General features: G+C 37.2%; 1 protein-coding gene across 7 annotated transcripts in view; it reads left to right on the top strand.

The window, feature by feature from the left end:
* The window catches only part of ArfGAP3 (ADP-ribosylation factor GTPase activating protein 3), a 56,546-nt gene that overhangs the window by 16,604 nt on the left and 24,567 nt on the right, over nucleotides 1–15,375 (top strand). For all 7 annotated transcript variants that reach the window (XM_071676824.1, XM_071676825.1, XM_071676820.1 and 4 more), the window contains 5 exons: nucleotides 5,648–5,788; nucleotides 6,900–7,055; nucleotides 12,197–12,334; nucleotides 14,205–14,335; nucleotides 14,647–14,817. In XM_071676824.1, coding sequence (XP_071532925.1) covers nucleotides 5,648–5,788; nucleotides 6,900–7,055; nucleotides 12,197–12,334; nucleotides 14,205–14,335; nucleotides 14,647–14,817 — 737 coding nt within the window. The remainder of the gene's footprint in view (nucleotides 1–5,647; nucleotides 5,789–6,899; nucleotides 7,056–12,196; nucleotides 12,335–14,204; nucleotides 14,336–14,646; nucleotides 14,818–15,375) is intronic.

Genomic DNA, 15,375 nt, shown 5'->3' with positions numbered 1-15,375 from the left:
GGATGGTATTGCAGTGGAATTTATTAAAAAAGGGGGTGACTGTATTGTTGACTGGTTGGTAAGGTTATTTAATGTATGTATGACTCATGGTGAGGTGCCTGAGGATTGGCGGAATGCGTGCATAGTACCATTGTACAAAGGCCGGGGCTTGAACATGCAGGAGGGTGAAAGGAGGGCAAGGAATAGAGTGAATTGGAGCGATGTGGTATACCGGGGTTGACGTGCTGTCAGTGGATTGAATCAAGGCATGTGAAGCGTCTGGGGTAAACCATGGAAAGCTGTGTAGGTATGTATATTTGTGTGTGTGGACGTATGTATATACATGTGTATGGGGGTGGGTTGGGCCATTTCTTTCGTCTGTTTCCTTGCGCTACCTCGCAAACGCGGGAGACAGCAAAAAAAAAAAAAAAAAAAAAAATATATATATATATATATATATATATATATATATATATATATATATGTAAAGTTTTGGAAAGAGGGGCAAGTATGAAGTCTGTTGGGGATGAGAGAGCTTGGGAAGTGAGTCATTTGTTCGCTGATGATACAGCGCTGGTGGCTGATTCATGTGAGAAACTGCAGAAGCTGGTGACTGAGTTTGGTAAAGTGTGTGAAAGAAGAAAGTTAAGAGTAAATGTGAATAAGAGCAAGGTTATTAGGTACAGTAGGGTTGAGGGTCAAGTCAATTGGGAGGTAAGTTTGAATGGAGAAAAACTGGAGGAAGTAAAGTGTTTTAGATATCTGGGAGTGGATCTGGCAGCGGATGGAACCATGGAAGCGGAAGTGGATCATAGGGTGGGGGAGGGGGCGAAAATTCTGGGAGCCTTGAAGAATGTGTGGAAGTCGAGAACATTATCTCGGAAAGCAAAAATGGGTATGTTTGAAGGAATAGTCGTTCCAACAATGTTGTATGGTTGCGAGGCGTGGGCTATGGATAGAGTTGTGCGCAGGAGGATGGAGGTGCTGGAAATGAGATGTTTGAGAACAATGTGTGGTGTTAGGTGGTTTGATCGAGTAAGTAACGTAAGGGTAAGAGAGATATGTGGAAATAAAAAGAGCGTGGTTGAGAGAGCAGAAGAGGGTGTTTTGAAATGGTTTGGGCACATGGAGAGAATGAGTGAGGAAAGATTGACCAAGAGGATATATGTGTCGGAGGTGGAGGGAACGAGGAGAAGTGGGAGACCAAATTGGAGGTGGAAAGATGGAGTGAAAAAGATTTTGTGTGATCGGGGCCTGAACATGCAGGAGGGTGAAAGGAGGGCAAGGAATAGAGTGAATTGGATCGATGTGGTATACCGGGGTTGACGTGCTGTCAGTGGATTGAATCAAGGCATGTGAAGCGTCTGGGGTAAACCATGGAAAGCTGTGTAGGTATGTATATTGGCGTGGGTGGATGTATGTATATACATGTGTATGGGGGTGGGTTGGGCCATTTCTTTCGTCTGTTTCCTTGCGCTACCTCGCAAACGCTGGAGACAGCGACAAAACAAAAAATATATATATATATATATATATATATTTTTTTTTTTTTTTTTTTTTTCATACTATTCGCCATTTCCCGCATTAGCGAGGTAGCGTTAAGAACAGAGGACTGGGCCTTTGAGGGAATATCCTCATATGGCCCCCTTCTCTGTTCCTTCTTTTGGAAAATTTAAAAAAAAAAAATGAGAGGGGAGGATTTCCAGCCCCCCGCTCCCTTCCCTTTTAGTCGCCTTCTACGACATGCAGGGAATACGTGGGAAGTATTCTTTCTCCCCTATATATATTTATCTATTTATTCACTTTGCCCCGTCGCGAGGCGTGGGCTATGGATAGAGTTTTGCGCAGGAGGGTTGGATGTGCTGAAATGAGATGTTTGAGGACAATGTGTGGTGTGAGGTGGTTTGATCGAGTAAGTAATGTAAGGGTAAGAGAGATGTGTGGAAATAAAAAGAGCGTGGTTGAGAGAGCAGAAGAGGGTGTTTTGAAATGGTTTGGGCACATGGAGAGAATGAGTGAGGAAAGATTGACCAAGAGGATATATGTGTCGGAGGTGGAGGGAACGAGGAGAAGTGGGAGACCAAATTGGAGGTGGAAAGATGGAGTGAAAAAGATTTTGTGTGATCGGGGCCTGAACATGCAGGAGGGTGAAAGGAAGGCAAGGAATAGAGTGAATTGGATCGATGTGGTATACCGGGGTTGATGTGCTGTCAGTGGATTGAATCAGGGCATGTGAAGCGTCTGGGGTAAACCATGGAAAGTTGTGTGGGGCCTAGATGTGGAAAGGGAGCTGTGGTTTCGGGCATTATTGCATGACAGCTAGAGACTGAGTGTGAACGAATGAGGGGGAAGGGAGATGGTATTCCATGTGTGGCGAGGTGGCGATGGGAATGAATAAAGGCAGACAGTGTAATTGTGTGCATGGGTATATATGTATGTGTCTGTGTGTGTATATATATGTGTATATTGAGATGTATAGGTATGTATATTTGCGTGTGTGGACGTGTATGTATATACATTGTGTATGGGGGTGGGTTGGGCCATTTCTTTCGTCTGTTTCCTTGCGCTACCTCGCAAACGCGGGAGACAGCGACAAAGCAAAATAAATATGAATAAATAAATATATATATATTTTATCTATTCTATGTCACTGTCTCCCGTGTTAGCGAGGTAGCGCAAGGAAACAGACGAAAGAATGGCCCAACCCACCCACATACACATGTATACACATACACATCCACACATGCACATATACATACCTATACATCACAATGTATACATATATATTCACACACAGACATATACATATATACACATGTACATAATTCATACTGTCTGCCCTTATTCATTCCCATCGCCACCACGCCACACATGAAATAACAACCCCCTCCCCCGCTTGTGCGTGAGTTAGTTCTAGGAAAAGACAACAAAGGCCACATTCGTTCACACTCAGTCTCTAGCTGTCATGTATAATGCACTGAAACCACAGCTCCCTTTCCACATCCACATATGTATGTATGTATATGTATATGCATACACACCACATTGTTCCAGTGCACTGTATTCCTTGCATGCCCTTCACCCTCTTGCATGTTTAGTCCCCTATTGCTCAAAATCTTTTTCACTCCGTCCTTCCACCTCTTCCTTGGTTTCATCCTCCTCTTTGTTCCCTCTGCTTCTAATATGTATACCCTATCTTTCCATCATTTCCTCTCTCATTCTCTCCACATTTCCACACCATTTCAGCACACGCTCTTCATTTCTTTCGTACATATTTCTCTTACTACCACACCCATCTCATAATGTATCATTAATTACTTAATCATCCCTCCTTACCCTGTATTCTCCTCATGTGTGGTGCTCCAGATGAGAACTAGATAAGTAGCAAAAGTAAACACACCAGAAAATGCAGTGTAAGTTCAGTTGTTTTGAAATAAGTATAACTCTTAAACTAAATGATTATCACATTTAGAATTTATCTTTTGAACTCTTAAGTAAATGGTGGTGTAAAAGAAATATGAATTATTTAAACACTTTTAGTGAAGAGTGATTGTTATTTAAGGAGTACGTATGCTCTTCATGTAAACCACAGAATAATGTATATACAAATTAAATTATGAGGCAGAAAATTAGAAGATATAGATACATAGCACAAAAAGTAATAGTATTTGAAAATCATTTAACCAAAAATGCATATTGTGGCTTGCATATATGGTGAGTAGAGGGAATGCTGCAATTAGATTGCAGCTATGAATATTACATGTGCAGTGAGTAGCCATGAAGTGCTTATCATGTATTACATGAGGTGATTAGGTTGCCTACTTTCTCAGTGCAGGTATCTACTTCTCTCCCAGAGTCAGCACACTTCAATGTACCTAGGCAATATGGCAAAATTGCACTTCATTCTGTTAGAGAAATCAACCATATTCTTTATGCTGTAACTAAATGTCTCATTTTTCTGCTCAAAATAAATGCTGAACATGTTCCATTGCATGCTGTAAATGATTCATCTTCTCTAACAGTGGAGATGTTTACAACTTGCCCTTAGCTGATGCATTCTGGTGTAGCTAGGTGATAAGGCACAACAGCACTTAATTTTGTTAGGGAAATCATCCACTTTGTTTATGCCATAACTAAATGTCACTGTATAGTATTTGAAAGAAGCATGGAGCCTTTTTCCGTTGCTTGCCATGATGTTTCCATCTTCTATCTCTGTGGATGTGTCTACTTCTCACATGGAGTCAGTATATTCCTTTGTATTTAGGCTATAAAGGGAAATTACACTTCATCTTGTAAGGAAAATCATCCTCATATTTTATGCCTCTTTCTTTATCTTTTCCTGGCACTACCTCACTAATGTTCGAAGCTACAAACAGGTATGAAAGAAGAAATTAGACATCTCAGGATTTTGTTTGAAAGAGGGAAGCTTGGAATATTGTGCAATAATGGTTTGATAAACATATTTCCAGCTGCCTGTTGTTTGCGTGTTTCTCACCAGACACCATATTTTTTATACACAGTTGCTTTCCCACCTTAGTGAGGTTACATCAGAAATGGATGGATGAATGAACAACAGCCTCATTTGTGCACATCCACTCTTTAGCTGTCGTATTTAATCAGAACCTACTTATGCAAAGTAAATATTTATATGTAATACAAACAGATTCCATTAAAAGATGCATTAAGTATACAAAATGCTCTTTTAGGGGTACAGTATGTTCAGACCACATTTTTTTAGAAGATGCTATTCATACATCATTTGTTATCAATGATAATGGATTTTTTTTTTATTTTGCCTGTATTCATTACATAATTGTATGATTGATTATGAAAATCAAGAAAATAAGGATAGTGTAAGTTGTGTGGTAGACAGAAATATAAATGAATACAGTACATTGATTTGATAATTAATATATGAGGAATGTAACTATGAAAAGTATTTTAAGTTGTGCAGACATTTCAATATATAGACAATGGTTGTTTTGCTCATAATGTTAATTATATGGAAGTTGTGTTGGTCACAATGTCTATTATGTTTATGTAGGTAAATGACATTGACTGGATTTGTCTTACACCTGTTTGTACTGCATGTTAACCCCTCATCTTCTGTTTTCTAATTATGTATACCTAGTGACATGTCATTACCTTAAAGCTATGATTCTTTTATAGATTTTTTAATGAAGTGAGATTGGCTGAGATATTTTTCTTTTTTAAAGCATTTGTGTAAATTCCATGAATAAAGTATTTAGATATGTATCATTGTTTGTGAATTTTATTAGCAAAAATTGCATTTACTTTAGCATTATAAACATGCCTCAACACTGTCTTATAAGTGAATTACAGCAAACAGCATTTGTTGATCTCACCTACTTCACTGTATCATCATATTAGGGTAGTTTTTTGAATGGTTAACTCTGACCTGATTAAGAATGAGCTTTTTGTAAATTGTTTATGATATATTCATCTTCATGCACATACATCTCATGAATATTATCTTCTTTTTTTTTTAACACTTGGAACTTTTCCATCATTTTCATCATAGTTTACTTTGATCACAGCAGTAAACATGATTCATATGATTTGTAATGTGAGCGGGTAAACTATCTAAGAATCCTCATGGCATGTACGCTTTAAGGATCATCAGTTGTCATAGACTACACTTCCCCAGGTTAATATTGATATTGGGCAGCCAGAAGGTACAGCTCCAGAAGAAAAGAAAGAAGTTGATTTCTTTGATGATCATGTCAGCAATGCAGCTCCTGCGTCCCCAGACCTAATTCCACCCCTGCCTGAATTTACTGCACCAAAGGTACTTGATAGTTCCTCCTGTAATGTTTCTTTGTCTTAGAAAGAACTAGATATGAGTAATTTTTATATTATCTGTTTATGCTGAAGTTAGAATATAATAACGATATGCTTAACACATGAAATTATTTAAATGACAAAACATATTTCATTGCCTGTCATAAATTTAGATTGTTTTCTTTCTTTTTTCAATCATTTTCACTATTTCTTACATGAGTGAGGTACTTTCCAAAACAGATGACAGCCCAAGAAGAAAAATAGATCTTTTTTTCTTTCCTTGTTCTCATATAGGAAAGAAATACAGTAGGCAAGAATACCCAGGCTCCCATTACTGCCCCTCTTAGTCACTTTCTGTGACACATGAGATAGGTAGGCAGTATTCTTTCTCCCCTATCATTAAGGTAGGCATCAGTGGATGAGGGAATGTAGGGGTTATCCAAAGTAGAATTATAAAGAAAACATGTTATTACAAGTTTTGTTTTGTCTTTATGGGAAATTGATGGAAAGTTAGGTTTTTATGGGAAATTAATGGAAAGGTAGATCTCTAAAAGTTACTAGAGATACCTGTGACCAAAGAGCAAAAAGACCTGTCAGTGAAAGAAGAGAGTTTATAACTTTCTCCAGTTTGGAAGTGATTTGCATTAGAGTAATTCATTTGATTTTGGGTAAATTTGAAGGCTAAATGGAAGTTAAGGGAAGGAGAGGTTTCCAAGTGTGACACACCAGTTCCCCTGCCTCAATGTCCTCAAAACAGGGATAATTGCACCATGAATTATAAGAATAGTAGTCTTAGAGGAAGAGGGAATGTATTGTTGTATTCTTCCAGTACTTGTTTCTGCTTCATACAAAGCAGTGACTGAAATTTTGCCTAAGGAATGGCAGTAATCTTCCCATTGAAAAATACTGAATAAAGATTTTAAGTTAGCTGAGTCACTGTTGCTGAATGATGTAGCTAGCATTGAAAGGGGACATTAGGAGGAGTATGTATAGTTTTTACAATTGCACCATGGTAACACCCCTGCCTAAATCGATTTGAATCACTCTTTTCAACTTTGTACTAGGTAGTTTTTAGAGATGTGATAATTCATGGGTAACTACACTCATTGTCTTCTCAGAGTTCTAGTTTAAGTAATGGAACAAAGGAGTTACCAGAAGAATCGCAGCCAGCACCAAACATTGAAGCTGCATTAAACATAACTGCCTGCGAAGCACAAAAACTTGCAAGCCAACCACGAAAGTCTACAATAGGTCAACGGAAACCTGCCTCTAAAGTGAGTTTGTCAATATCCTTGTATGAGTTTTAGAAAGTACATTGATTTTTGCATTACTTATATCTTTTTTCAATTTGGGAAGTGTTAATCTGCTTCCAATTCTTTTTTAATACTTGTTTCTTCATAGATGTTTAATGTGTTTTATGGATGGGATGGTGAGAAATAAGGGACAGGGCAAGAGGAAGATGTACATTTGCTGGGAGTGGGATGGGCATGGAAAGTAAATTAGTTGCATTTTATAGATTACACATCTCTAATGCAGACCATAGGGGAACTCCAGAAGCTGTTGATATAGTTTAGGGAGTGCATGAAAGGATAAAGTTAAAAGTAAATATCAACAAAAGTTAAGTTGTGAGGTGCAACAAAGGGAAGAGAGAGGATATTTTCAATGCAAATTTATTTGAAGACCCAGTAGAAGTGCTGTTGTTACTTAGGAGTGGACTTGTCAGGAGATGGAAACATGGGGGCAGAAGCAAGTCACAGGTTCTGGGCTCATTAAGGAGCTTGTGGAAGGAAACATCAATTACTTGAAGGGCAAAGATAGGTAAGTTTATAGGTATAGGAGTGACTTTTCTATTTATGCAGGGTATGAACCATGAACATAAAGAATGGGAAAGGATGGCTGTTTTAGTATATTGCATGTGGCAGTTTGGTCAAATAAGAAATGGCTCTGTCAGAGACAGGTGTGGTAAAGAACATGTTTTGGCTTGAGGGCTAACCAGGATGTGCTGAAATGATTCAGACATATGGAGAGTTTGTATGAAGAAAGACTGACTGTGGGAATCTATGTCTCAAGTGGTAAGGGGAAAGGGAAGGGGAAATACAAAGAGGAGGTAGAAAGATGGAGGAAAAATAGACTTTTAGGTGTTTGAGCTTGAATATTAAGAAGAGAAAGAGGATAGAATGAGATGGAGTGAGTTGGGATATGGGGAAAGGGAAGTGACATAATGTTGGTAGGCTAAACCAGGGCATTTTACATTTCCAGGTGAAGCATAGAGTAATCTGTGCCTGGTGTAGGCACATAATGTAATGATAGGTAGGGAATGCATTTATGCAAATGAGGCCATTATTATTTGATCCTGACAATACTTTGCTGAAGCAGGAAAGACAGTTAGGTATAAGAAATATGGAATTGGCTTAGTTTGTTTTGTACATTGGTGATATAAGTCATTCCAGAAAGATAATTTACTGACTGGGTATTTGCAGACTATTTAGAGATCACCAAGCATTTATGTGTGCCTCCTCAGACACCTAGTAGTAGTGTAGTTCATTGGTAAACTTAAACACTAATCTGTTCCATTAAAATAGCAGTATTATTGTGAATGAATGAGTCAGGCTGCTTAACTACTATTTTGTTTTGATATGTGGAAACCATCTTTGTAATGACTGTGTGTGCCTGAATGGTATTGAAGGGTTATATTTAAGAAATGATGAGTCATGTGTAGCATAAGCTAGAAGATATATCTACAGAAAATATAAGGTTATAACTGCTTTTTCAGACTTTTCATATGTTAAAGGTGACTCATTAGATTTCTCTCAGGTTAGGTTGTTTAATCAGTTGTGAATTTCCCGTAGAAAATGTATATTAGACTTCAAAAACTGAATATTATTTGATTTTGAATAGAAGTTCATAATTCTAAAGGCCATATTTGTATCATAAAGTAATTTATTTTAGATACAGAAAATTTTATGTAGGCAAATTAACCTTTGGGTAACCCTTTACAAGTAAGTGTACCATTGAATTTTGTCTGTGTTGCCTAATGAGAGAATTTTTGTGTACAGGTAGATTCCAGTGGCTCAGCTCAGAAGGTAGTATTTGTGGGGCAGTATGTAAGGGGAAAATTCTGATATGCAGTAGCAAGATCATTAGTTGAGTGTATGTAGATATCTTCTATGATATTGCTGTTGTCTTTTATTTCACTTCTCCCTTTGCAGCTGTATTTCCGAGTCATTATTTTACTCATAATACATTTATGCTCTTGCTGTTGAATATCGGTCATATGCACTGTCATTCATGTTATTTACATAACCTCTCAGCTAAAGTTGGTACTTGTATCGTATTGCTGTTGTTGACATTGCCTCGGGGTTACCTTGACATTGTCCATTCTTCTGTCAAATATTTCATTTAAGTTATAGGTACATATATGATTCACAGCAATGTAAAACCAAAAACAATTGTGTCAACATTTGCAAGATTGACCCTGGCTTTTAGGACTTACCCAGAGTTTTATTCATAAGATTATGGGTAAAAAGAAGAAAAAGCAACTTCCAGCCTACAGACTCCATTGTTAGGGGCATTTCAATAATAGATGAACATACACATAAGCATGTGGATATATGAGTGAGTGCACATGTGCACTCACACCGTTAGGAGTAAGAACGACTCCATCATTGGAAAGAAACTTACTGTAATGGGTGATAACAGAGGTTGCATATTAGAGGAGCCATCTGAGAATGTGCCATAGGGCTCAATCCTGAGACCATTGCTGTTCTTGGTCTCTGTAAATGACTTCCCTGAATCACTGGAATGATGCCAAGGTCATGAGAGAAATAAAGAGTGATGATTTTGTTAACCTGCAGAGAGACCTAGCTGAACTTGTAAGTTGGTCATATGTATGATTGTTGAATTCAACTTCGCTAATGCAAAGTAATGAGGATGGACAAAGTGAAAGAAGGCCTCAATACTATTATTACCCAGTAGAAATCTGTGTGTTAGAGGGTCTTAGGAGTTGACTTTTATCTAACCTATCACCAGAACCCCACCTCGGGAAAACTGTAAAGGAGACAAACTGTTGTTTGGCAAATATTAGAATTACATTCAGGTGCATGAATGAGGAAATATTTAACAAACTTTTCGCATAATATATTAAGCCCAAGTTAGAGTATGCTTTTCAGTTTTAGCCACTATACTTATAGAAGGTCACACATGTTGAAAGTGGAAGGAGAAGGGGGAAAGAGGAAGACCAAGATGGATATGGAAGTATAGAATGAAAGAGACTTTGAGTTGTTGGGATCTGAATATTTAGGAGATTTAGAGGCAGGCATGGCAAAGAGAGACTTGGAAAAGTTTTCTTTTTTAGAGTAGGAGATGAACTGTCAGTGGGCAGAACTAAGGCATGAAGTTACAACACATTTGAAAAGTCACATTTGGGAAGGTTGTATAATTGTCTGTGAAAGAAAGAAATACACCCATAGAAGAAATAATTGCTTGAAAGGAGTTCATTATTTCCCAGCTACTGATTGTAGTGCAGTCTTGGGGTTGCAGAAGCTCGTAAGAAGGATCTTATGGTTTCATAATCGATCAAGATGTACATATATATACATTTCTGTTCTTTCGTACTCGATTGCTGTTTACCTTATCAGCAAGGTAGTGCTGAGAATAGACAAAGAATGGCTATGTTTACTCACCATTGTCTAGTTGTAATATGTACTGCACCGAAACCACAGCCAGGCCCAACAGATGTTTCTATGGTTTTCCCCTGGCCACTTCACATTCCCTGGTTCAGTCCATTGACAGCACATCAATTTATATGAGTGAAATAAGGAAAAAAAGCAGAGGAAACCATATTTGATTCAGAAGAAAAGATTAAGATCATATACTGTACTTGAGCCATTGAATTATTCAGGGTACTCATTTGACATAGCCTGATTTTGATAGGGTTGGATCACCTTTCCACTTTCATGGAAATTTTTGTTTTGAATTTGGTTTTTATATTGTAAAACTTAGTAGAGAAGACAAAGAATGAGAGTTGTGGAAGGGTGACTAGATAGGGAATGCAATGAATGTTAGGATATGGCATGTATGATAGAGGTATACATATGCATTTATTAGTGATTGTACATTTCTGGTTTACCTCTTTGAATTAGAGGAGGAGCTGAGCTGTATAGCCAACCTCATTATCCATGTCCATGTCTGCATATGTGTCCACATAGTGATTATATTTTACTTCCAAGTTCTCAGATGTGATTTGATTTATCATCATGAATTTTCATATGCAAATACATACTAATAAGCACTTTAACATCCCAACTAAAGTAGGTTACTCTGACCTACTTTCCATGTTTCAGAAACAAACTTAGTAATCATTGATTACCAATATTTTATACTTTACCAGCAGCTGAGAGGTTAATGCACACTAGTCATAAGTAGTTTTTCATACACCAGACATACTGATCACTTTGTGGGTTGGTTGAATAGACAAATACTCAAGAATGATGCTGTTGAATTAACCTTGCACCTTCCAGTTTAAGTGTGGTTTGCAGTGAGTGTTGAGCACCAGCACCTGATAAGATTGAAATGAATATGAATATAGGAAAATGGGTAAACTTCACATCATATGAATCATGATATGTCCAGCAGCCCCACCTTCTATACACATATTGTTTGTTCCCATTTATTTTTTACCTAGTATAAAACTTAGATATGAGATGCTAAATACTTCTGTATGTAAAACATCAGCTTGAGACAGGGTTCAGGAAAAGGTTCAGGCAGTCCTATTCTTTTTCATGTAGTGCAGAGAACTGTATTGCTTCTCTGAACTGTATTGTAATAGTATCCTCATTTAGGAGTAGATGTGTATGTTGCTGCTTGGAATTTTCAGCCACCTCTTTAAACTATTGTCATCTACATGATCATTTTTCCTATTGAAATGTGATATCTGCATATTTCTTCATTAGAGTAAATTGCCTATTAAAAATCTGCTGTAGACTCTTGCCAGGCCTTAAAATTGTAATGTTAAAATATATGCCAGAGGAATCTTTTGATTAGTTAGTGTGGCTTTTACATGTTCGACATGTATCTACTACTTGTATTTTAATGCAAAGTTTGAGAAGGAAAAGAATGTTCTTGGTAAGTGTATTCAAGGGGAAAAGTAAAAGTATAAAACCAGAAAAAGATGCAGTAGAAATACCTATAAACAGAAGCTGTAAGAAAATGAGGAAATTAAAGACTGCATATATTGAAGGATAGATTGGAGTCTGAAAATGTGATAGACCTAGCTATTGATAATCAAAAAGAAATGACTGAGTGAATGACCATTTCCTTAAGTTTCCCTTGCTATTTCTTTAGTAGTCAAAGCAAGTGAACCACTAACACTTTCACATTTGTGAAGTATTTTTTTAAGACTCCTTATTTCCTACAGTTAGGAGCAAAGAAAACAGGAGGACTTGGAGCTCAAAGAGTAAAGAAGGATTTCAGCGCAATTGAAAAAGAGGCTGTTCGCAATGACCAACTTAGACAAGAAGCCAAAGAACTTTCAAAGGAAGAGCAGCAACAGTCGGTATGTAAGGATTACCTCCATTGGTTGAATATTTCAGTATTTTTCTCAAGGTGCTCAGATACAGATGATAATAAAAACGTTGCTTCCATCCTGTTGAAGGTTTTCTGTAAAAAAATTTTTCTCATTTAGTCTGTGTACATTCAAGACAGTCTACACAGTTCTTACTTAAGATAGTAACAAGTTAAAAAGTCCTTATTTTGTAAAGATTGAATCACTTTGTTTACCATAGCTATGTAGTAGATTGAGGTCAGGATATAATGAGATAGACCTACTTGTAGCATTTATTTACCGAAGACTTCGTATCTCAAATGCTACTCAGATCATGACAAAGGTTGTTTTTTCATGTCCAGTTTATATAGCACTAAAGCTGTTATGATTGTTGGTATAGGTAATTGAAAAAATTAGTAAGATGATGACTGACCTGACTAGATATCATGAATACAAAATCTGTTGTAGGCTCATGTGATCTTGCATGATTTTTTGTGCCAATACACAAAATATTCTACACTAAGTTTCCTACAATAAATTCACTTTTAGCATTGAAAGTGTCTGATTAGCTTCCAAACAATGACACTGCTTCTGATTTTTGTATTGGATCCCCTGTTTTATGTTGGTTTGATTCTCCAATCAGAAAAGCATGGAAAATCAGACACTGAAAAATTTCCACATAATCAGTTATGATGTGTCACACACCTTTGACCCTCAAACCATGCCCAGTCTAATAGCTGTTATTGAAAAGGTTTTGGTAATAAAACTTAGGTTTCTTTCCCATGGGGATCATCCACCCTTAAGAAGTAGGTCCAGTGGACACAGAGGATGTACAACAAATTTTCACCCCAATCTCTGTACTATAAGGTCTATGTAAGGTATACCAAATCCCAAGTGGTTGACAGTAGGTGGAAGAAATTGGAATTGAAATCTGGACATGATTTTTTTCACGTGTCTTGCTAGAAAGGAAAAGCTAATTTTACTTTTCCATTTGTGATGCACAGCACACTTTCATGCCAAAGTGCACCACCACTTTATTTCCTTTCATTTAAGATTATTGTGAATGGAGAACATAAATTCACCCCAAGATTCATCGCTATCCTAGGGATAGTGAATGTAGGTAGAATGGTAATTGGAGTGAAGCAGTGATGGAATTTTCCTTACAGTCTCACAAAAGACTTGCATCCCATTGAAGCAATCTCACAGTTGTTTATACATACTTTGAAAGGACTTGTCCAAATTTAGAGTGTCTTTCAAGTCTCACATCTAAGTACATTTGAGCAGGTTGGCCAGATTCCATAACAATAACAATACGAAATGCATAAAGAAATACTTATGACATAGAGCCACCAGACCATTTTATAATTCAGTGGAGTAAGAGGTTGGGGATCCAGGGGTCTTATTAGATCCCTGTTTAATAGTGTATTGGCACTCCAGCCCCACATCCTCTCCAACCATCCCTCTGATCTGCATGTATTATTACAAAACTCCCTGAATTATATTAAGCATGTATTCCCATATTAGTCTCAGTCATCTGTTCTTAACGCTACCTCGCTAATGCAGGGAATGGCGAATATGTATGAATAGAATTATTCACACAGTTTCTGCAAGATGCCTTGAGGGTCTCCATCTTTGATGTGGGTATTTTGAAGTCAAGTTAAGTGTTGTTAGGGCATGACTCTTCAAGGAAGGCCTTCAAGGTGTTGATTTTTAACAGGTGCATTATGCTTAGACTTCATTAATTTCAGTTGGAGAGTATGTTTTCTTCCTAAGGGTGCATAGATTTTATAGATAATGTACTAGCTAAGGATGGGCTAGTGATGATTGCTTGTAACAAATTCTGGTTTATCTAAACAGGGTTTAAAAGTTTTATCATGTACAGCTGCAGACATTGGAACGTGCTTATGAAGACATGAGCTTGGCTGGTAAGCGTGAAGAGGAGAGAATGAAGAGAGTTGATCCTCAGAAAGCACAACAGGCAGAGCGTCTTGGTATGGGACTTGGTGCTCGAAGGTAAGCCATTTATTACTGGCTTTTGGTGAAATATGAAAGGAGCATATGGTGATTGATATGCAATTGCCTTGAAGTGTCATTTGCTCAAGCTTCAGTTACTTAGAATTAGAGCTTAATTCCAGAAATTAGAGAAAGCAAAACACATCAAAATAAAAATATCTGAAGTTAGTGAACTTAACTGGAGGGGATATCTGAAGTGCAACCACATATTCATGTTGATGCTATTTTGAAAATGTAGAAAATCTATTTAGTGATGGTTCGAAGGAATATGTGACTGTCTTTTTTGAAGTTTTTTTTCATATGATTTACAGTGGAGCATGTCACAGCATGTTTGGAGAGATGAAAACTATTGAACAAGAGACACCTGTTGGAGTCAAGTCTTCCAGCCGTGGCAGCAGCAACAATAGCAACTCAAACTTTAGAGATGAAGAAATTGAGGATGACTTTGAGACCATTATTCGATTCTCATCTGGTCCGCCTAAGTAAGGTCTTTTTGTTGATTTCTCATTTTCATTATCATATCATATCCATTACATTTATGGAAGACTTCAACCAAGCATCAGCTTGTTGCTTTCTTCATTTGGCATAGTTTATGAAATTCCAAACTGAGCAGCAACATATCCAAAGAAAGTAAGTAAATGGATTATCCATTCAGATAACGTTTCCCCTGTAAAGGCCTCCATTTATGTATTTATCATACATAAACTTGGGAAACAGCAATTATGTATAATAGATAAATAAACATATATATTATTAATTTATTATTTATTATACATGATTGGTGTTTCCCACATCAGCGAGGTAGTGCCAGAAAACAGACAGAGAATGACCCATCCACTCATATAAACATAGTTATTTATTTATTGTATTTAGTCGCTGTTTCCCATGTTAGCGCAAGGAAACAGACAAAAGAATGACCCAACCCACCCACATACACATGCATATACATAAACGCCCACATACACACATATACATACCTATACATTTCAACGTATACATACTTATACATACACAGACATATGCATATTCATACTTGCTTC

The sequence above is a fragment of the Panulirus ornatus genome, chromosome 23 (assembly GCF_036320965.1).
Source record: "Panulirus ornatus isolate Po-2019 chromosome 23, ASM3632096v1, whole genome shotgun sequence".
Classification (NCBI taxonomy): domain Eukaryota; kingdom Metazoa; phylum Arthropoda; class Malacostraca; order Decapoda; family Palinuridae; genus Panulirus; species Panulirus ornatus.
The sequence above is the reverse complement of the archived record's forward strand: the minus strand, read 5'-3'. Positions and strand labels throughout refer to the sequence as shown.